The sequence below is a fragment of the Antrostomus carolinensis genome, unplaced genomic scaffold (genome assembly GCF_000700745.2).
Source record: "Antrostomus carolinensis isolate BGI_N321 unplaced genomic scaffold, ASM70074v2 scaffold3683, whole genome shotgun sequence".
Classification (NCBI taxonomy): domain Eukaryota; kingdom Metazoa; phylum Chordata; class Aves; order Caprimulgiformes; family Caprimulgidae; genus Antrostomus; species Antrostomus carolinensis.
Window position 1 is genome coordinate 80972 of NW_010307087.1, and position 24523 is coordinate 105494.

General features: G+C 35.6%; 1 protein-coding gene across 1 annotated transcript in view; it reads right to left on the reverse strand.

The window, feature by feature from the left end:
- Positions 1–1466: 1466 nt before the first annotated feature.
- Positions 1467–24523, reverse strand: part of VSTM2A (V-set and transmembrane domain containing 2A) — a gene marked incomplete at its 5' end in the record, with an annotated part of 29171 nt that continues 6114 nt past the window's right edge. Inside the window, 3 exons of the mRNA XM_010165302.2 lie at positions 1467–1478; positions 8231–8235; positions 12861–13434. Coding sequence (XP_010163604.1) covers positions 13358–13434 — 77 coding nt within the window. The remainder of the gene's footprint in view (positions 1479–8230; positions 8236–12860; positions 13435–24523) is intronic.

Sequence of the window (24523 nt, forward strand, 5' to 3'; positions counted from 1 at the left end):
GAAGGAAATCGAAAAGAAGCATCATCCTTATCAGCAGTCAGGGACAGGCAGTGATCAGGGAAACAGCAGCTCCTTTGAGGTAGTCAACTCAGTATATGGCAAGGATTTCCAGATACACTTTATTAGTTTCCTTCTGGGTTTGTTGCTTATGAAGGCTTAATTTCATAGATGACCAGTTTGTTGACCAACCTCTATTACACACCTTCTACCATTTAACCTTCTACATTTTAACACTGGCAACTCTCTTGAGAAATTTTAAAGAGACATTGTAGTGGAATGAAGAGGATTGCCTTTTTCCCAAAGTTGTTGTAAGTGTGTGTAAGGAAACAAGAAGTCAGATCTTGAGAGAACTTCTGTTTGTGTGGCTTAGAGTCGAGTGGTCCAAAACTCTTAAATTCACAAAGGAGGAAGTTGCCTGTTTTGTTGCTGACAAAGTGGGGATTAGATCAATCTGAGATTGCACTTCAATGCAAATTCCTGGGCTGCTTAAATAATGCCTACATTTTGGGTTTTGCTTTAGTCTGTAGTGAAGCAGGTATAATTTAGGAAGTGTCTCACATATGACTTTGAGTCACTTGCCTCAGACATCTAACCTTGCACTCAAGAACATTTACCAAAAACCTCAGACTCAATCAGAAACGTTTTGTTGAAAATAAAGAAAAGTCAGTCACTCGTTATCCCATGCATTCTGCAACTGAGGATATGTGAGAAGACTGTAAATTATTTTTCTTTCTTTTTTTACTCCTCTTTTCCAGAACAACAAAGAGATCTGTGATGGATTTGTCCTAGCTGGTAACCAAATGCTCACTCAGCCACTCTCTGACTCCTCTTCCTCAGTGGGACAGAAGGGAAAGAAGAGGAAGAACAAGAATTAAAAACCTTTTGAACCAAGGTCGAGACTGGAAGATCACTTACCAATTACTGTTGTGAGCAAAATAGACTTTATTTGGGGTAAATGAATTTATTGACAATCAAAATAAATATGTATTTACTGATTTGGGTACTGGAAAGAAAAGAGAAATAAACCAAACATTTGCACACGTGGGAAAAACACCTTTCCTCCCCTTTTTTCCATACTCAACTTCACTCCAAATTCCTCTCCTTTTCTTTCTTCCTTGTTATTGCCATAGGTTACAATCAGTTCCTTCAATGAGGCAATGCACCATGCAGGATTGTTGTCGAGGGGGAGTTACAGTCAGTACATAGTTGTTTCCCTCTGCCAATCCTTACTTCTATTCTTCTTACTTTTGTCCTCTGCTCTGGTGTGGGCTCTTCACAGGCTACAGTCCTTTCAGGGATGTAACTGTTCTTCCATGGAGCACCTCCTCCTCCTCTGACATTAGTGTTCCTTTTGCTGTTTCTTTCTCTTGTATTGCCTCCTCCTTTTTCTCCCCAGTGTTTTCTAACCTTTTAAAATTATTTTTTCCCAGAGGCACCATACATGTGGTTGATGGGTTCAGCTTTGGCCAGTGGTGAATCTGTTGCAGATCTGACTGAAACTAACAGTGTCCAGCACAGGGCAGTCCCTGACCTCTTTCCACAGATGCCGCTGCTGCAGCCCCCAAACTACCAAAATCTTGTAATTTACACCCAGTCTAAGAGTAAGGGAAGCAATATCTCCTTATAAGAAGGTGCTCTTTATGGAAGAGAGTAAAATGTCCTGCTTTGCCCTTACTATTAGCAGCAGTAATTCCAGTATTTCCACTTCTCATTTCCTCCCTATCTCAGAATTGACCTTTATTTTCAAAAGTAAATGAAGTTTGTTGGTTCTTAATTTTAGTGGGTGCTCTATTGGTGATATTTTAAATAATCTGATCTTTTACAATGCAGAGAGTGTTTTAGTAAATTCTAATTGGGTTTCTTCAAGCTGAACACCCAAAAGTAGACTATGATTTAAAGCTTTGCCTAATTTTCTTTTTAATGTCAGTCCTCTGTAATCTAAACAAACAAATTGTGCTACTGTATGAATTTACATGCAGTTTCAACAGACAGTAGGTTTTTTGGCCCAGTGCAGCAGAGGAAAGCACCTGAGTTTGTGCTGGGCTAGCTTCACTCATTTAATTATTTTATAAAAAAAAGTATGTCTTACAGTTTATGAGTACTTAGAATTCCAGCTTGGTACTTCAGTGATAAAAGTCAATGGGATGTGGCTGATACAGAAAGCAGCTATTTTTAGGTAAAACTCCTGAAGTGGGATTTAATTCCTAGTCTTCTCTGCATCTTTATTTCTGAAGCTGCTTGCCAAGCTTGAATTATACATGATTAATAATTGAGCACATCATATTTATACATTCCTTTACAATAGATGCATGAGAAGAAAACAGAAAATTAAGGGGATGGGGAAGGAAAAGGATCAGCAGTTTGGGACACTAAAAGGCAAAAATATGCTTCCACAGTAGATGCTGAAAGAAAAATATGAGCTGGTAGTGATTGTATCTTTTCTGACAGTCTATCTTAATATTTATGTATTAATTTTTACATTCCTCCATTTTCATACATGGCCCATTCTTTCTTGCTGAAGTGAATCAGTGGCAAGATTGTTGTACCTGCATCAGGATTAAGGCTAGACTGCTTTTTTCTGCTAAAATATGTGCTGTATAGAGAGGATAGAAATCAGCTTAAAAGTCAATACAAGGCATGTTTTTTCCCAGATAAGGTACTGTGTAGTTAGCAATATGGCCCGATGTCTTTGGCTGAGTTGACACTTCTGTTTTCTTGGCATGTGACAATTATCTGCTTGTACATACAGCCAGAGCAAAATAGTACTATCAATCGACTCCATTACAACATCTTATGAATTTAAAAATCAAAAATCAGAGTTACACTGACTTAAAGTACTAATGCTAATCTACTTGTGATACATAGAATTAGCAACCACATCTACCTTTCTTCCCACAAAGAATTGCTGACAGTAACTTGGTTTTAATTATTTTAATTTAATAAACCACCAAAGTCTTCCTTTTGGAACTTGAGAAGTACTGCAGAGAAGTGTATGAAAAAATTATTGGTTTTCACAGTTCTTTTCAAAAGTTACCTCTTGGAGTGTAGGAGTTATAGTGTAAAAAACTTGAAAATCTTGAAACAAGACTTTATTGTTGGGAGAGTTTAAAAGGGCATACTACAGCTTTAGAAACTTAGCTATGATCATGGTCCTATCCTTGTTCCCCATCAGAAAAAAAACTGAAATCTGTGCATTGTTCATTTCTGCAGCATGTAATGGAGTTCACCTAGTTCAGTATTTCGTGTTTTCATAGTAGCCATATACTTCTCAGAGAAAGGCAAAAGATATCTCATAGAAGAATGTGTTCATGCAATTATATGCCTAAAGGTTATTTTATTCCTCACCATCAGTAGGTGTTTGTTACTTTTAGTCCTGGTACATGAAAATTTAAATTCATAGAGTCAAAAAATCATTTAGTTTGGAAAAGACCTTTAATATCACCATGTCCAACCATAAACCTAACACTGACAAGTCCACCACTAGGCTGTGTCCCTAAGTGCCACATCTACATGTCTTTTAAATACCTCCAGGGATGGCGACTCAACCACTTCCCTGGGCAACCTGTTCCAAGGCTTGACAACTCTTTCAGTTAATTTTCTTTTCCTACTATCCAATCTAAATCTCCCCTGGCACAACTTGAGGCCATTTCTTTTTGTCCTATCACTTGTTACTTGGGAGAAGAGACCAACACCCACCTCCCTACAACCTCCTCTCATGTAGTTGTAGGGAGAGATAAGGTCTTCTCTGAGCCTCCCATTCTCCAGACAAAACAATCCCAGTTCCTTCAGCCGCTCTTCATAAGACTTGTGCTCTAGACCCTTCACCAGCTTCATTGTCTTTCTATAGACGTACTCCAGCACCTCAATGTCTTTCTTGTAGTGAGAGGCCCAAATCTGAACACAGTATTAGAGGTGCGGCCTCACCAGTACCGAGTACAGATCACTTCCCTAGTCCTGATGTCCACACACCCACACAAGCCTTTTAAAAAAACTCTTCTATTGGATCTGTAGATTTTATTATTATATTTACAAGTGCCCAGTTTAACTTGGAATTTTGGTATATATCTTAAGTACTCATATAATTGCTTCTTATGTTACAGTGGCTTCAGCCATCACAGCTCTATTTAGAGGTAGGGCTCTGTCTCACTGTCACATCCTAGTATCAATGCTACAAGTGATAATGAGTCCAAACCTGCATGTAGTATTCCTCAGCAGCATACAGCAGAAACATGTCATGCCATTTTAGTATTTTCAGTTTATTAAGTATTTTTTTCATATATGTCATAATATATTTTCTGGGGTTTTTTCCCATTAACAACTACTAAGGTGTTTTCATTGATCCTGTCACACTGACCACCAATGTTTCTCTGAAATGACTACAGCTAGTATGGAAATAAACCATTCCAGTGTTAGGTTCAGATTTGTTAAGACCTTGCTTGTGTAATGAATCTTCAAAACTTATACCCTTGCTAATGTAAGCGTCACTGGAAGAGCACTCTGCAGTAGATGAAACGCAGAGAGAGCAAAGGAGCTGCTGGCATATTCATCTTACCTCCTCAGTCTTGTGTCCTTCCACTGACCTAGCTTCACGTACACTAGATGCTCAGTATGCTGGTTCATCAGCAGATCTTGTGGCAGCTTCCTGAATGACATTCCTTTGAAGTCCCCCTCAGGTAGTTGGGGGTTTTTTGATTGCTTGAGGTTTTTTTGGTGGGGGGTTTTTTGATGACCAGAGATAGCTGTGACTGCTTAAAAACATATCTGCCACTCCACCTGTTTGTTACCACCCTACAGCTAGGAAGACAAAGCTGACCTGGTGAAACCAATTGTGCAACTGCTTTTATCCACTTCAGCAATGTCATATGGCTTAGTAGCTTAAATTGCTGAAACAGAATACAAAATAGAATACAGAAATCCATGATAAAGTAAGACAAACATGATATTTTAAAATTTTGCAATTGGAATGTTTAAAGCAGAGCCTCCATTCTGGCATATGTGATGGCAAATCTTTCTGTACTTTGTCTCAGATATGACTCGTATATAACAAACTCATTTTCCAGAATAACATGATGTCTTTCTTTTCCTAAGGAAATGTTTAGTATAATTTTATTTGTTCAGTGAAAATACTTGAAGCCTCACATACTTCTAGACAACTAAAAAACTAGTGGTTTTTTATGTGCTACATATTTCTGAGGACTACAAAAAGCCTAGTCTGATGAAGTAGGAAAAGTGGCTAATAAAAAAAAAAAAAGGCTGCATGTATATATTTGCAGGCTAGACATTGATATTACTGCTGGCAACTACTGATCAGTAGGATAAGTGTGAAGAAAACACAAGTCATCCATCTGCTTCATCCATCTGCTGAGGAAAAGACCTGTTTTACCATTAGAAGGTCTGGCTCTATAATTCTGTGTGTTCCGTGTACATCTTCATAAGAAATGTCTTAGATACCTGTATTATTTAACTTTTTAGTTAACCATACTAAATGACATTTAATTAACCAAATTACAAGCAGCTCTAAGGTTTTACAAGCCACTCTAAGGTTATTATTTTTTGAAACAAATGAATAATAGAGCATAAATTGCCAGATGTTTCCTTAAAGTTCATGGTGAAAAATCAGTGACTCTTTAATGTGTCCAATAGAAGAATTTGTTTTACTATTAGATATACTTGATAATTTATGTTTCATATTGTTTAGAATGAGGATTTTGGCATAACGTGCCCCTTTGTCTTTTCTTTATTTGCTTACATTCTATTTAAATGTTTACATACCTTTCAAAAGTGAAAGCAATAAAGTTGGACTGTAAACTTCAAGTGAAACTGTATTGTCCAAGTCCATCTGTGGAGGTTATTGTTGAGGAGAGTAGTTTTCTTGAACTTCTATATTAGAACTGTCAGTCACAAACACAGAAAGTGAGGGACACTCCTGAGGAATTTTGTTCAATACTCTTTATTTTTCTTTTTTGTTTGTTTTGTTTTGTTTTTTTGGTGTTTTTTTCCCTGTAGATTAGGAGCCTTAGAAAGGGAACACCTTTTCTAGTGAGACAAATCCCACCCAGAAGTGGGAGCAGACTATATCTACCAGCGTCTCCTGTGACACATGATGTGATTTCCAGTACATACCAGGCATTCAGCACTTCTAGAATCCAGACAACACCAGATATTATTTCCATGTGCAAAGTGCTGCTGTGTAAACTCAGTAGGTCCTGTGTTTCGCACAGGATTGTCTGCAGTATTGCATACATTATTTCTGCTACTGTATGTGCTTAGTAAGCCCTTTCAGAATTTATTCCCTTGCTGGGTCCAAGAAGTATACTGGAAAAGCTAAAGACAAAGATCAGACCATCATCACTAGAATCACTCCAACAGCTTTCTCCTCCTTTCCCCAGCATTTTGCATACCTGATGACAATGAGCTCCAGGTCAGGAGGTTTTTGTTTCTTGGTTGTTTTGTTTTGTTTTCATTAATGCAAGTATATCTTGAGACATACACAGCTTTAAAATACTATTGGGTCACTCTTTAAGCCTTTTCTGTTATCTTGAGTGCTGAGAGCTATTTTTTTTATAAAACAACTATTTACAGTTCTTATGAAATTATGTAAAAATAGTCTTACTTTTTAAAAGAAAATTAGCTAAGCAAAGGAATAAGGTTTTTCTGCTATAAAACTAAAAATAGTAAAAAAAAAAAAAATTTAAGTTTAGAAAATTATTATTGTGCAATATATATTCATCTCCTGAGTGCTCCCATCACTGATGCTCAGGTCTAGGGCAGTGATGGTGGAGGCAGCTGACAGTCTCTTCAGGGTTGCCATTGTGCAGTTGGAAAAGGTAGACAAATCCTTTCCCTGTCAAAAGCCTGAATTACAAGACCTTTCAGATTGGCTGAAAGAGTTGTAGTTTTGGAAGAAAAACCTTTGCATTTTGCTAGAGAAACTGCATTCAATTTAATTGAGTCTTTCATATTATTGCAGAGTTGAACTATCAAAGTCATTTTTTACAGCAGTAATTTGGTTTAGTAGTCCCTGTAAAGATCACAGAATCACAGAATGACAGAATTGTAGGGGTTGGAAGGAACCTCGAAAGATCATCTAGTCCAACCCCCCTGCCAAAGCAGGTTCCCAACAACAGGTTGCACAAGAAAGCATCCGGGTGGGTTTTGAACTTCTCCAGAGATGGAGACTCCACAACCTCTCTGGGCAGCCTGTTCCAGTGGTCTGACCCCCTCACAGTAAAGAAGTTTTTCCTTAAGTTTGTATGGAAGAATACCAAAAGATTTACCAAAGAAAAAGACACTGAGGTGGTTTAGTAAATCTGTTTACATTTATCTTTAATAAAGTGTGAATTCCTTCTTTTCTGTTATGGTGAATAAACAATGTTTTTGAAACCTGAGCCGGTCCAAAAACTGAAGTGTTGTGCAGGTGATAAGAAAATTTAGCACCTATTGTTTAAAGTATAGTTGCCAATGATTTGAAAGGTCTGTAAAATCATTTGATATTGAAAATAAACAGCAGCAATTAACATAATCTTCTATTAGAATTAACAAAAGAAGTCATCATAACCTTCTTTCTCATTTTTATATACAAGGATTTAATATATAATACGTATAACTTTGGTTAAAAATCTAAACCTCATAATTTAAAAGGTCATAGTTATGCAAGTCTTTTTAATAAGGAATGTTTGAGATTTTGCTTTTTCAAAGATTTAACTGAAATAGTTTATTTTAAGAGCCTAGTTGTCAAACTCAGTTTTCTCTCTTGTTTTTCAGGTTTATGCTATACAAAAAGAGGAAAGTATATAACAGTCTATTATGTACATTTTAGTTTCCTTATGAGTTGTCAGTGTAAATAGTCTCATAGGCATGTAAGACCTCTTTCTGTGCAGCAATGTCAATGCAAAGAGTATTTCAATAAAGGAAAATTTAATTTGCTCCCATCAGAAGGCCCTCGGTACTGTCAGCATGATATAGTTGGAATTCAAATCCAGATTAGAGTGGGTTACAATAAAACTTTAAAATAAAATCCCACCAAAACCCTTTTTTTGTGATTAAAGTGTTTGCCATGTTTTGAAACTTTTGAGAGATAAGTAGTTTATGGTATTCTTCCAAGTTTATTGATGGCTTTAATAGTTGCTATTCCTTGTAACATTTATAACTGTATGGAAAAATATTCTGAGTTGAAGGTGTTTATAATTTCAAAACTCAAACAAATCTGTTACTGATAGTTAACAGAGACAATTACTGTATTTGTGAAACTTACAGAAAAGTCCTGTCCTTAGCCATAGGATGACAATTAACTGAGAACACTCTTAGAACTGTAAAGTCAAGCTGAAACACAAAACAATTTCTCTGTCACTCCTTCTCTGTAAATTTATGAGCAGAGACATTTTGAGGTGACAGGACACTGTAACCTTTTAAAATGTAGTTACGTGAAAAGATTCTTTCTTCCCCCAACTTCTTTCATAACAAACATGACATTATTTTGTCTACTGTCACCTAGTAAGAAATACAGTATGGTCTCATTTTTTGGATTGAAGTGTTGGCAAGAAAAAAGAATAGTACAAAAAGGAGAAAATGAAACTAGATTGCAATTACACTTGACACTCAAGAAAGCATGTTCCTCTTTCTTTTCTAGTAACTCCATCAACTGAGTGTGATCCATTCTTACAGACAAATTTAACTTTCTTCTTTGCTATTGTCTTCCTGTTCTGTTTAGAAGAAGAGCACTAGGAAATCTATATATAATCTTTCAGCTATGTGAATGCATGTGCAAACTTTGACTGTGAAAAAAAAAATAAAAATTAATATTTAGGAAACTCAGAACAAAAGACTGAAGCCATTTGTAGTGACTTGCATGAAGCAATTTACTTTGTGCTTAGCATTGTTTAGCTAAGCTAATCATGGAAGATTAACCTTTAAAAATTTATATCGCAAAGTATGTTGATCTAATTTTTGGTTCTTAATTCTTTTAGCTCTATCAATAACATTTGACATTTACCGATAGTAATGTCATGGACAAATACTTCCCCATCCTGAAATTACAAAGATTTGAATTGTTTTCTCTTCCTTTCTTGAGGGAGGAGTTGAAGATTGGTAGCAGTGCATGCATTTTTTTTTTCTTTTAATGGTTAATTAAATGATGACCTTACTGTAGAAAAAAATATAAGTTAAATGTTTAACATGGAAAAATGTTAGACAAACATACAGATTTTTGCAGTGTCCACATCATTTTATTTGAATGAAGCAAAAATATTTTAAAGAATGAATATGAGAAAAACAGGTTCTAGGGTGTGTTCTGTTCCTAAATCACAGCAGCACTGTTTGTCAATTATGTGCATAAGTATGAAACTCCAAGCAGTCCTACTGCTTTTACTATGATGCCACATATGTTTATATCTACTTCTGATCTTTGCCATGAGTAGTGTTATAAATATTCAATATTGAGAATGAAAAAGAAACAATAACAATTCATTACAGATTCAGTGTTTAGCATTCAAATTTTCTAGTACCTTTCTTAACAGGAGTTCTGAGGAACAAACAGTCAATCTTAAATTAATCTGCCAAGCTTTTTTAAATCTATGGTCTGAGCACCCCTCCTTTCAAGATTTCTTTGAAGAATCTACAAAATGCAATTAAGAAAGGAAAAATCAGACATGTTTTACAGAAACTTGCATGCATGAAGTTACAGATATTAAAAGAATATTGATAACCACTGAAAAGGAGGATAATTTATGAGACAGGCTCTGTAGCAGTACTAATCCTTGATAGTAGTAAAAAAGTGCTACAGATCTTTTTTCATGTAATACAAAAGCTCTTATTGACATTTAATGGAGTTGGAATATGTTCCTTTTAGCTTCACAAGACATAATATCTCAAAGTGTGAGTTGTATTTAGATGACATATACCTTGAAATACAAAAGTGTTTCATACTCACCCATGTTTACTCTTCTATTAAAAACAAAACCTGTTGGAACAATGTGAAGAAAGTCACATATGCAATGAGGCCTTGGGGAAACCAAGTGACAAGCAGAAATCATGTAAATGGACACCTTGAAACTAGACTATTTTTGTAGAAAGGTTAAGGACATTGGGTTTTGATTAAAGATATAATTAAGCCAGTTTTGTGGTTTGTTTTTTTTTTCTATTAGTGTTAAAACCAAACTAGAATCGGGCCAAGGCAGAAAATGGCAGTAGTTCCATTCCTATACCAAATATTATTAATAACTCAATTATTAGGAAAAAGGGGGGTTTACCACATCTTAACTTCCAATTTGACAATTTCTTGGAGCTTCAGGCAGATTCCTGATTTGTGGAATGACTGTTTAGACACAGCATAGAATTTAGAAATGCAATACTTGCTCCTGTTAGGAGACGTTGCTGCTGCATCCACACAACTTCGCCGAAAATGTGAAGTCATGCTCTAGATTTGCAACCAGAAGTGCTGGACCAGCCTCATCTGAAAAATTTGGTTTATTATCTTGGGGAGGTGGGGAGGAGGACAACTACTGTATCCCCTTAGCATCTTATGCAATATCGAAAGGCTTTTCAAAAGTCCCCCACATTTGTCCATTTTTTGCCAACACTGTTGAAGAACATGATCACAATACAGCACTTTTCTTGGTAATCTCTTCTGAGTTGTTGTATCACACTAGTCTGAGTGGTCTAGAATTCTGCTTTTAATTTCAGCTGGTTCTTTAATCTTACTTCCTAGTACATGGTGATTTCTAAGCGCCTAACAGCATAAAGCAAAACACAGTATTAGTTTAATGTAGTAATCAGAGGTTGATTTTGACAATATGAGTCTAAACTGCTTCTGAAAAATGCTGTGTGTCACTGCAGGTTGTCTGTATGACTATGTGGAATGGAATATTCATACAAGATATATGTATCCAGTAAACACATGAAACGTGTGCTGTTAAGCATCTGGTTCAGGTTAAGACCAATGGAAACTGGTTTCCAAACTCCACATGGGAGATTCTCATAGCATCCAGTCATAGATATCTATTTGACAGGGAAAATGTAGTTTTTCCTCCAGAACTATGAAAGTTTGGTTCCATAGATGTGTTCAGAAACTGAGACTTCAAAAACTGTCTCTTTTTAAATTTACTTCGTCTTCAATCCACAATATTGGTTTTGATTCAGAACATTTTAACAGGGACTGTTTCTATTTTCTTTGTCAGTAGGCTGATAAATTGTTATTACTATGGAGCAAAACATTTTCAACACACAATATTCTTAGTGGATCATTAATTTTATGCTGAAATAAAAGAACTTTTTTCCCTTTTTCTCCTGACCACTATTCCTAATTTGTCTGCATTAGATCAAACTTATACTCTCTTTATTACTAAGAATTTCTAAAACCAAAGAAAGATTGACCATTCCCAGTCAAGCTTATAGTACAGAATTTACGGTTAAAGAAAATAAGATTTGCACAAATACATTAGTGTGTTACCTTTTGATTCTATGCTGTTTGTTCTTTCTCCCTTGAAATTAACGAGGGAAGACTTTGGACTTATGGGCATTTTGAAATAAAAAGTTAGGCCTGCAGGCCGTGGACTGGTGAGATATTATGCCTACTTTTTTACTTCCTTCTACATTACTTAAAAAATGAGGAGAAATCACACAGCTGATGACACTGCAGCTACTTAATGCTGCTGTAAATAGATCATAATAAGCATGTGGTATACGTGATTGTCTGTGCTGATAAATGAAAGTGTGAGGATTGCTCAGTGTCAGTGGAAGGAGGGGAACAAGAAAAAAACCTTACTGATTACAGCTGCAAATGGTAGCAATTTTTCCTTCCTGCATTAATGAATGTAATTCATGTAATGCATAATACTTCATTCAACACCAAAATTCTCACTTTCAGTTCACAGACGCAAAGCATTTTAATTAAGAATATCAATGAGTAATGACAATCCACTTCCAGAAAAAGCAAATAAAGATGCTTCTTTGGCCATGTAGAAGGAGCTGTTATGCAAATATTGTTTATCAGTGTAATAAATTCACTTTCCTAAAACTCTTTGCCAAAAGAATAATCTTTAAGCCATGTTCAATTTTATTTGTATGTTTTGCCCTTCTAACCTTCCTTTACATGCAGTATTTGAGTGCAAACCTGCATTTTACAGTCTCTAGTGATCTAATCACTTCACCCTCTATAAACATCACAAATTAAAAGAGCTTTCAGCATCTGAACTCCAACACAACATACACAAAACTAAAATAATTAATTGTCTAGAGACCATAACAAATTTTAATGTGCATTTACAGAGTAAACAGAGGGCTCCAAGAGGTCAAACCAGTGGAAGTGAAGGTATGTATTACAAAATCCACACAGTACTGAGTAACAAACTAAAAAATGGCATTTTGTTTAAAAAGGAAATAAAGATGTCTATTGGTGGCACTACATATAGATAATATTAAAAACTGGCTTGCATGAGGACCAAAGTATGTCTACTCTGAAGTTATATCACACAGACTGTAAGCAATTTACAGAATTTAAGTTAGTTTTGCATATACAGAAATTGCAAAATTAGAGAAAACACATTGAAATATAGAACGCACCCCCAAAAAATATATAAACCTCCACACAATTTTCAGGGGTTGGCCTAAGTCAGTAATTGCCACCATTGAACAAGAGAAAAAAAAACAAAAAAAGACAGGAAAAAATACTCACATGGGAAAAAGAATAATAAAAAACCACAAACAACTAAAAAAAAAAATCCTAATTTGTTTTCCAGAGACAATGTAGTCTGCTTAGTTGCTTTGTAGAATTTATTTTCTCCTCCCTATTCCTCATTAAAAAAAAAAAAAAAGCTTTTTTATAACATTTGTGGTGTGTTTTATTGAAATTAATATTAAATCACTGTTTTGTTTCATTATGTGGCCTCTGTTTGCTTCCAGGCTGGAACGGTTCTTTCAGTGTAGGAAACCAAATGTCATCCACGGTTAATTCTGTAATAGAGAAGACTCGCAGGCCAACCCCTGAGAAGTCAAGGATGAGGCTTCTCCTTGCCAAAAGAAAAGGAAACTAGGTCTTGCTGTTACAAAAAGTTTGATTACATCACACCAGTTCTCTTCAAATAAAAGATCAGTGATACGTCAAAGAAAATCATATATATCAAGAAAACATGTGGTATCCTCTTCTTTTTATATAATTTATTTATTTATTTATTTAATTTAGTATTTTTGTTTGTACTTCCTGAAGAAGGTGCTCCTTGTGTAGAGATTTAGAGTACATTGGGTGCAGAGTGGTGGTTGGAGGTTAGGGTCAACTTTGCTGTCCGCTCCGTGGATTTTACAGGCGATTTGCTCTTTGCTTTAAGAAGAGAAAGTGATATTGGAAAAAGTCAGCACTTTTAGATTAAAGCAAAGCACCCTTCACAAAGCCACAAACAAGAAGCAGGACAGAAAGTCCATGGCTTGTAGCTATCCTCGCACCTGCGGAAGAAGTTATAAGATATTCGCTCATCTTGCAGATTTCCAATGCTCCTTATAAGGCTGTTTTAAACATATACATTTATATATTTAATTAGCTCGCCAGGTTGGCTCTGGTGCCCATGAATGTCTTGGCATGCACTGCAAATAACAACACATACAAAGTATTTCAGTCCCAGGGAGGCTTTTTTGGTTTGTTTTCCTTTTGTTTCTTGTCTGTCTTTTTAAACAACATTATCCAGTTAAACAATACACCAAGAGGAACAAAGCCAAACACCTTCCACCTCAGAGTGTTCTTTACAAAATCATTTCCAGCATCAAATCATTGACTGCTAACAGAAATTCATGTAGTGTTTTCTTGTAAAACAGAGGAGATACTGGCAAATGGCTGTGCTATTTACAAGGGGGAAACAGAATGCTAAAATATTTGGCTTATTTATTTTTGAGAAATTGTACTTTCCCAGATTTTTTTTTTAAAGCTATGAAAACAATGATACATATAATTATTTCTAAAAACATTATTTTATATTTTAAGTATGTTATCAGAATAAAGACAGTCAGAACTAGACTAATTACATTCAGAATTTGAAACATACTATTTGAGGTGAAAACCATAAATGTAATTTGGTTACACTATGAATAAAAAGTTCCAATTCTAACAGGTTAATGCATGATTAATAGATTTTTTAACTGTATGCTTGAAAAGGATGAATGTTATTGATGGTTACAGTCATCAATTCTATAACAAAGTAATAATGGTGCTATAAACAGTTCATAATAATATTGACCTTTTAATTTCTTTTTTTTTTTTTTTTTAAATCTATTGATCATGTATAAACTATTTTTGTAAAGAATTTAATATTAAACTGAATACTGGGTCCCATTACAGGCCCAAAGGTCACATTTATCTTCTCATCAAGAATATACACAATAAAAGCAAAAAGAACTCAAGGCAAATGCTCATATTTTAAAGTTTTCAGATATTTATCAGTAAAACACTTTTCTGTATCTGCTAACTATGTTTGTAAGTGTAGCAAGAAGTATTTCTGTTCCTGTCTTTGGTAAAATTTTCCCTTCAAAACCAGGGATTAAAACTAAATCCCACATCTCTGAACACTGCTTCCTTTAGTAAATACATGGTGTGAGATGTTGCATACGTAGTAGTTGTCATAAAAGACTTTTAGTCCTCTGTCACATATGCAAGAGCTTCTAAGAAACAGTGAAATTTCAATTATCCATGTGTGAACTGAATTGCCGAAAGAATATGAACTTGTAAATGGAAACCACTCAAAGACATTACTAAGATTTTTTAAGAAGTCCAAGGGAACTCTGAGCTTAGTTCCTACTGAACATAGACAAGAGTGGGAAACCTGCTTTTCTCTTGCCCATCTGATAATGCTACCTGTACTACACTGCAGTAGTTTACCAGGCTTCTCAAAACACTTGTTCTGTATTAGGAACAAGCAAACACACAAGCAAATGTGCTGTAATTTCTTCCTGTGGGTTGTTCTCATACAGGTAATATTTACAAGCTTGCACCCAAGCACTGAGTTTAATTTCTGGTTTTGGTTTTATTGCAGCATAGGTTTATTCTCTCTTTTACATAACATGTAAAATCTGTCATTTGACAGATTTTTACAATGGTTTTCTTTCCCTCACTAGGTTGGGAGGACATAGTTAGAGCCTTTGATAGTGTTAGATCATTTAATGAGATATTGAATTATTTTCACTCATTTTATTCCATTCAATTTTTTTGTTTGTTTATTTGTTTGGGGTTTTTTTTGAGAAAAACACTGCTCAAGACAATTCTGAAAAGGTCTTTGGAGATGCATTTCCTCTGCACAAAATATGTGCAATGCAAATAACATTAAATACTCAGAAGAGTTTCATGCATATTTTTTAAAAGAGTTTTTTTAACAATTAATGGTATTATAATTTGAGAATTTGAAACCTGTAATGTGTGAAAGAGAAACAGTATCATACAAAGAGAAACAGTATCATACAAAGTAAGTGATTTAGGTTAGAGTACATGCAGTAAGTACAAGCTAAAGCAATACTGAACACATGAGAAAAAAATAGTGGAAAAACAACTAAGAATTTCAGCTTCTAGGTGAATAAAGAGGCTGCTAGGATTCTGCATGGTTTCGGGAGCTGTTTAGTATACCCTAATATCATATCAGGTTTCTATTTACTAGCTTAATAGTTTTCAAAATGCTGTCTTACCCAAACTGATACATTTTCAGTAATATGTCACCCTCAATAAAATTGACTTGCAATATACAGCGATATACATGACCAGTAGGTGCGCGCTCATCTTTTCAGTGATTCTTTATGAAATGCAATTGGAGTTTAAATATACTCAGCTTGCTTTTTTTTTTCCCCCTAAACTGAAAAACAGCCTTTTCAATTTTTTTTTCCTTTTTCTATTGTGTCGTATTTGCTCATATTCTATAATTTTGGTTTCCATCTTGATAAAGGATAACTGACCCAGAAATTTCCATTTTGACTGTGAATCTAAAAGTCATAGGATGTTTAAATCAGAGATTTAGTTCCACTATTTTTAGACTTCAGTCAGAGGCAAAGTACAGACCAGAATCCAACTCCAGATGTTTCAAAAATACAGAGTATCCAAACTCAGAGTTTTCATGCAGATGTCGTTTTGCTGTACTGTTATGATCAGGACTTAAAAACTATCACTGTAACTGTGAGCATGGTAATATAAGTAAAAACCTGTTGATCTGGCTGTGGATTTCCTAAATGGATTACTCATTTCCCTGCCATTTCTAACATTATTTTCTAATTAATTTAATGAGAGCTAAAAGAAATTTTATTGCAGGTCAAGAACACTGGCAAAGCTGACCTACAATTATGTTATCCTCAAAGATAGTAACCTGGAAGAAGAATGGTAGTCTGGATGCATATTTTTGTATTATTAGTTAAATTCTACTTGATGTGTGGGTCTCACGTTTTGACCTATCAGCCACTGAGATCCAGCTAAATTCTTCCCGTGAGATATAAATGCCCATTTGTTGTCTTTTGTTTCTTGCCCAAAAAAGCAAATGTCCATGAAATACTTAACTTTCTCCTGTAAACAAATGTTGTATGGCCAAAGGCATGTGATCACGAGAAAAGTTTCCGTGCAAATGCATGAAAGAGTAGTTCATGCCATTAAACTCTTTGAAATTGTGATTTATTCAAATAAATTCTTCTTATTAAATGCTTAATATTTACTTAATGCTAGGAAAAGGAAAACAGATAAAACAATCAGTCATAAGTAATTTTCATCTTAGTCTTCAACATAATAAAATAATCTCTGTCACAAATGCCAAACCATATTTTATGGCTCATAGTGTATGAGACAAACAGCCAAATATCAATTTTGTTCTGTTAATGATATTAATTTTAGAGCATCTAAGTATAAAATAAAGCCAGCAGAAGTTACAAATTGTTAGTAAACTCTAACTGATAAAAAAAATAGTTACTCATTGCATGCTTGAATGGCTATAATCCCTTGCTTTCCCTAAGATATTGATCGGACAAAATTAGTGTAAAAATACACGGGATTTGGGGATGCAAGCAGAGAAAAGCAAATGCTGGTTTCATGATTTTGACCATTTATTTTTCACAACTGGATGAAACACTAATTTGTAAACTAAGCAGCTGCCTCAGGTCCCTCCAGTTTTAGCATCCTGTATTTGTAAGAGTACCTTACATGGTTAACCACCTTGGATCTCAAGCCATTTGCAGTTGCAAGATTTGAATGTTAGAAAGTTTATTGTTCCTTGTTTCCTTAGGAAAGACTAATTAATGCCTGAGTAGAGTTCTGATTTTGTGCTGACCAGTAGAGAAGAAATACAGTCAGTCACACAAAAGTCCATTCTACATTCTCTGTATGTATTAAATGATGCCTGAATATCACTGCATATATATATAGGGAATAAATATTCAGCTTGTGCTGAATATGAGTTAAATTTGTTGTACTGCTGGTTTCTGAAAATGCAGAGGCGTTCAAACTTTGGAAGTTTCATTTTGGGGGAATTTGTGATGACATTTTGCATCTTTAAGTGCCTGGTTTGCTGTTTCACAACACTCAGCTTTGCTTTATAGTGTTAGATTCAAAATAGTCTTCTTGTCAGCCCCAGTTGAAACCACATGAAAACATAATTTTGCATTATGTCCATGTGAAGAAAGTAAAAGTTCATTAAATATCTGCCTTAACTTAACTGGAGATACTAATGAATCATAAGATTTATTGTAAGATATTTGCAGTTTTACATCCATAAAGATATGTGAAATCAATTATGGTTGATATTATTTGAAGTTTTATTTAAATATGTCTCACACAGGTTTTAAATCAATAGGTTCTTCCTCTCTGGGCCAGCAATTGCTATAGTTTTTATTCCTCTGAATTGCAGAAGTCACAGTTACCTATAGTTCTCCTATACTGCTGGGATATATACCCACACTCAGGAAGAAAATTTCCCTTCCATGAATGTAAAATCCCCCTTTCCCTCCTCAGGAGAATTACTTCTCATGTGTCTTTCAAGGTTCAGTCACCTGTGTTTGATTTTGGGGAACTGAATGACAAAAGACTATCAGTAAGTATCATATTTAAGCCTCCTAATGTAGATACTTTTGCTTAGGCTTCCAGTCCATCTTTCTCCATTGACTGTACAGTAGTCAGCCTAAAATAGTTTGAATTGATCATCACTGTCTTGGGCAAACATAACACACAGGGCAAATGAATTCATCTTACATGCTAGAAGAAAAGTTCTGAATTTATGATTTTTTTTTTTTTTTTTTTATTTTGGAAAAAAAACACCGCTTCCAAATTAATGGAAATTTGAAACATGTTATGTATAGGATTTCCCTGAAGTCTACTTAGACTTTGCATCTAGTGAGTACCTTTGTTTATCTTCTGTGTGTTCCTTCTTTACCAGTGATGCCCAACAGAGAAGGCGAGAAAGAAGGATGTGATCCTAAATGGATGGTTATTCCTTAGCTCTCACTAGGTCAGGTGCTTAGGTGAACATAGGTGTTCAGTCCTGTCATGAGGCAAAATAAACTAAAAAAATTCCAATCCTGAGTAGAGGAGACAATTCTACCAGAGGTTTAATCCATAATAAGTCCTGGAGCTCTTTCTGGGCTAAGGCAGGTCACACACTTTAACTTGCTGACAGCTACATATTAAGACATATAGGTAGCATGTAGTAAAATGATACTTCACTTCAGGCAGTGATCCAGAACAAGTTTTAGCAAATCTATAAAGGGACAACAGATATCAGTATCAAGGGAGAAAGAAAGAAGAGTGGGACTTTGAATGACTTCTGCAATTTCATAGAATGGTATAGGTTGGACGGGACCTTAAAGATAATGCAGTTCTGATCCCCCTTGCCATGAGCAGGGACACCTTCCACTAGATCAGGTTGCTCAAAGCCCCAGCCAACCTGGCCTTGAACACTTCCAGGGAGGGGATATCCACACCTTCTGTGGGCAACTTGTTCCAGTGTCTGACCACCCTCACAGGAAAGAATTTCTTCCTAATATCTAATATGAATCTACCCTCTTCCAATTTAAAGCCATTGCCCCCTGTCCTATCACTACCTGCCCTCGTAAAAAGTCCTTCCCCAGCCTTCCTGTAGGCCTGTAGGTATTGGAAGGTCACTATAAGGTCTCCCCAGAGCCTTCTCCAGGCTGAACAGTCCCACCTCTCTCAGCCTGTCCTCAATGTCATTTCACAATGCCAAGATGGACAGAAGTAGGATTTTGGATACACTGGTGTGAACAAACATGAGATTTTACATTCAGGCCACTTTCTACATCATCCCTTACATCAACCTATAACTAGGGAAACATTTAAATCTTATTCTTCCTCTGCAACATATCTGAGAGTCATGGGTTTCTTTTTAATTCTTTAAACAGTGTTCTTGTTCATCTCTCATTCTTTAACCCCTTGACTAAAACCAGGCTTCCCAATTGGGCCGTCATGCATTATGAAGAAGCTGAAATGATCACTAATGCCAGTGTCAAAGATGAAAATGAGATCATCAAAATGATTTGACCCTGTCATCCTTTTACAGTGAACAGGCAGAAAGGTGGCGTGAGATCCCTAAACATATAACTGAAATGCGAAGTGCATCAACAATTATAGGTTTTTCATACTGTTATGATGAAAATAGCTGAAAAAGACTGTTGCATTTAAACAGTTTTTCAGGTAGATGAACTGGATAATGTAGTTGTCTTAGGCCACCTCTACTGTAATTTTTGCTCTCTCCTATGTCCTTTATCCTGTAATTCACAACTTCCATTCTCATTAGTGCATTTACTTCTGTTTTCATATGTAGCTTTGTTTAAATTGTGTTAATAAGTAGTTCAGGACTAAATAATATTTTACATGCTAGCATGATTAGGAAATGTTAATATAGTTTTGCGTTGGCTTCATGAGCATCACTCATTTCTCTAGTAGTTATCCTAAGTTTTGTTCAAATGCTTATGCTTCTTAGAAAATTAATTAGGTTGTTTTGGTCTGAAAGTGAGTCTTGCTACCTCGACAGACTATCCTATCAAAAATTAAGCTTCTGAAATTTTAATTTCCCTAGCATTTTCATGTGATACTCTCATAAATAAATTTAGAGTAGTAAAGTAGCATTAAGTTAGATACCCATCCAGTGAAATAAAATGTAGATGATATGCCTCTGCAGGTGATATGAGTGTGTCAAAGTCAAAATTATTTTTGAACCTAAGGCACACAGCTTTCAGCTTTAGATATACTTAGAATTATATTCCTCCTTCTAACAGCTTAAAACATTTTTTTGTGCTCAGCCACCTCAAATTTCATGTGTTCAGCCAAGGATATAGTGAGTTGTTGATGTCTTTGAATTGTTCAGCGGCTGTACAGCTATGACTACTTCCATCACTATATATTTATTGTATTGTGCAAGCTTTTTTGTCTTGATACTCAAACTTCCCTGACTGACTTTCTTTTCTTAGGAAAATGACATTCTGCTTCCCTGGGGCTTTCCATCATAAATGGTCAGGCATCAGCCATTTGTAGCAGATATCCTAAATCTCTTCCTCCCTTTACTTGGTGTTTGAGCCTGCAAAGTTTTAAAGCTTTTTTGTTTGTCGGTTTGTGTGGTTTTTTTCTTTATATTTAATATCTCTTCACACGTGTAAGTAATGCATTGACTTCAGGTGTTTCTATTTTAGTGAGAGAATACTTTTGGGAAAAGCTGAGAGGTACTTGCAAATAGTCTGTGAAACACTGTTGTTAGCTTTGTAAATAAAACTAGTGTAAGAAGCAGTAAAATATCCAGAGCCCATTGCAACAGTTAAAAGCTGAAGGGGGGGGGGAGTAAGGTCAAGGAAATGCAGGCCTTACATTTGTTAATTGGTATTATTTGAGAACCACTGGAAGCATGTTTTATGACTGCTCTTATCAGCACCAGGCACCTTTCTCTCTCATCCTATCCCAGAAAACCATGGATATAAAATGCCTTAGACTTTTTTTAATGTGTGACAGAAAAATATATAAACCAGCATGTTTCTATTTATCTGTATGAAATGGCTGATTCCAAAGCAAAAGCAGTTTTTTGTGACTGTCCTGTGGCAACCCATCCTCATCTATTATCTTGCATGTAGCTATGCTCCATCCTGAATGAAGGTGGGAACTTAGGATGTTAAGAAAAAATCTTCTTAAATTGACTCATTTGTTAGTAACAAGCCTCTGCTGTTGTAACTCTAGCACAAATTGCTCAGCATTTTAGTAATATATATAAATGTATGTATATTTGATATATGTCACGTTGTAATAAAACTGTTAACAGACCTGTTTCTGAAAGATACTATAAAGTTGCAACAAGAGTATTATTTGAAGAAAAAATAGAATTAAACTCTTCTTTTCCTCCCATGCTTTTTGCATTCTGTTCATTCTTTTATCTATCAAAAAAAAAAATCTTAAGTGAGATGATGCTTAATATGACTGTCATTTTCAACAGCACTGTCATACCAAGAAAAACATATACAAAATGGGATATTATAACATAGACAGAAGAAAAATTATAATTCTTTGTAAATATTTCAGCATGAGATATTCAATCCCTTTTCTTGCTTTTCACACCTGACACTGCTTAGGCTTATGTTTGACATACAGTCAACCTGATCTCCTTCAATTTATATAATTTATATAAGAGCTATTTTCATGGAACTCAGCTAATCTGCCATTTATCTTTACCCATCCAACTGGATGAGTCTGTTTTCTTCCATCTGATTCTTAGGTGGTAAGTGTTTTGAGGCAGGGACCATTCTTCTGATCCTTTGTTTGCCTGGCAGACAATGCAGTTGTTATAGAGATTAGAACAATGCTTCTGCCTAACAGAGCATACCTCTGTTTTAGGGCTATGACTCAGGAACTCTTCACTTTAAGATGGTAGTGCCTCCATCTCTCTACCTCCTCTTATGGAAATTAAATCCCCAGTAGTAGGAGTGATACAAGCAAACCACATGCCATCTCTTCATCTACCTCAATTTAAGAAGCCAACGTTTTAATTTATCAGCTGTCATAGAGTCTTAGTTTAATACTCAACACTGTGAATTGGGAGAGCTGATTAGCAGGCACCTATTTCCTTTGGCCATTCAGGCTTGGGGCAATAACTCCTGATTGGGGCAAGACAGAGGCTTTGGGTCACGTCATTTTAAACTGTAAGAGCAAATCAGAGTTCACAAGTCAAAGCCTTCACCCTTGCTATTACTGTGATACAAATAAAAGAATACATTACCATCCCCACAACCACAGTGCCCTAGTTTGAAAACGATGGGTTTTCAGAATGAAGCTTGAAGTATTGTGCTAAATCTTGTATTAATTCTACCTCCTTCACATTCTATATTGTTGAATTTTTCAGATTTTTTAACCTTTCTGTTACAGTTCTGAGGTGTGGGATAAATCAGGAAATGCCATTCATCATCATTCAAAGACTCTTCAGGTATAAGATGATCACTGATCAGTATATATTGTATGCATGTGAATAATTCAACATAGTACAAAAGAGGTAACTGATCTGTTGTTTTGGCAGTTTCAGACAGCCACAATGCTATGTAGCCATATTATCAAACAGTATTATTCTACTAACAGGCTTTGCACCATCTGAATGAATGTCTAGCTCTCTGTGAGACCTATTGCTAAATATTTGCTGCATAATTGATCTATTACTACTCCTTACCAAAACATTTTGCCCTTTTAACTCTTTTTTCAGTTGCACAGAATGACCTGGAGATGGATACACGACCTTCTACAACCATGTAGAACTCACTTTCATAGTCATTATAGCCCTATGGCTGTGATTTGGTGGCCAAAGACCTCTGACAGTGTCACAGACAACAGCAGCAGCTGAGGGAATAACAGCAGAAGAAATAAGACTGGCAGCAAAAGTGGCATCCAGATTTGTTATCTGTATTTTTGTTGCTGTTGATGAACACACATCACATGTATGAAGCACTGGGAATGATGGCTGTGGCAGTTAATTAACTTTCACATTTTTATTCTTTCCAGCATATTAGGCAGTTTTTTTCCAAGACAGTAGCATTTGTCAGTAGGTGGGAAAACAAACTTTGGTGAGGTCGATCAAACTGGAACACCTACACACAGGCAGGATAGCAAGTTGCACTACTAAAAAGAATGACGGCAACTTCCTTATGATAAGGTAAATTTATGGGTTTGGAGCAGAGTCTTCTCTTCACAAAACCAGTGGAAAGATAATCAGCTGCTTTTCAAATTACATTCAGCTTTATCATCAGCAAAGTAGGATTAATTGTTCATTACTGTAGCTGTAAAGAAGGTTATGTGTCTGGAATATTTTCGAAGCTCATGAATTATTTAATCAAATGGAAAATCCTTTCCAGAGAACAGAAAATACTAAGAATGTTGAGCTTTCTAGCTAGTCCAGCCTAAGGTTTCAAAGACCAACACTACAAAAAAGTTGGTCAAAGTGAAAGGAAAAATACACAAAAAACCTGAAGTATCAAAACTCACCACCCAGAATGCCCCCTCCCTCTGAATCTGAATGAGCTGAATAGCAGTTTTCAGGTATTTTCCTTCCCTTCATTTCGCTCTCAGACAGCTTCATTGTCCTAAACCTCTTTAGGTGGTACAAGCTGGGTAAAGCTTACATTCTTCTTATAATTCACTCTCATTTCATGAGTAGAAGTGAATCCATCTTCAACCTCAGGCTTGAGACAATCTTTTTGCCTCTGTAAATGAATGCCATTCTTTTGGTTTCAGTAGAGTTGTATCCATTCCAACCAGCAGATAATTTTACTCATTCTTTTTAATTTTAACTTATGCAAAGAATTTTCATAATGAAGTGGGGCATGGTAGATGGAAACCTTCTACTTCTCATCTGAAACATGCAAAAAATGTCCTCTGGTTTGCTGTATATGTGTAAAGTAACAGATGAGTTGTGTTCTGAAGCAAGGAAATCCCATCAGTTATTTCAAGAGCAAGCCCTGTCACATATGCTGCAGTCTCTCATGACCCAGTGCAAGCTGCCTGATTGTCTAGCAATGAAAATCAATTTGAGTGAGCTGACAAACAGCTCATAAACAGCTTTTTTTCCTCTCCTGTTTTTATTTTCTTCCTTTCTTTTCTTCTTTTTCTTTATTATCTGTGTGGCCCATTTACAGTCTTTCCAGTGGGTAATTACCAAATAAAGCTATATCAGGCATGTAGAACACAATGACTGCGATTTTGCTACTCAGGGAATGCCTGTGGGGTCCCCTACTAGGTCTTTATCTATCAATTTTGTTATAAAGGTAAGGTGAGTCTGAAAGGTTCCTTTTTAAATAGTTAAAAGAAAGGAAGAGATGTGATTAAGTGCATAGGTAGCAATGGCAGGTGAGTAGCGAAATATACTGGTAAAGTTACTAAAAGAATAAGAAAGATTTCAGTATACATGTGTGCAGACAAACAACAATGTAGATGGAGAAAGGGCAAAATGAGTTTCTTAAACTTTGTACATTTAGTTCCTGCTGTGTTTGCCCTCATTGTTTCTGGATTGACTTCAGAGGTAAATATGTAGTGCAGCATCCAAAGACAGTT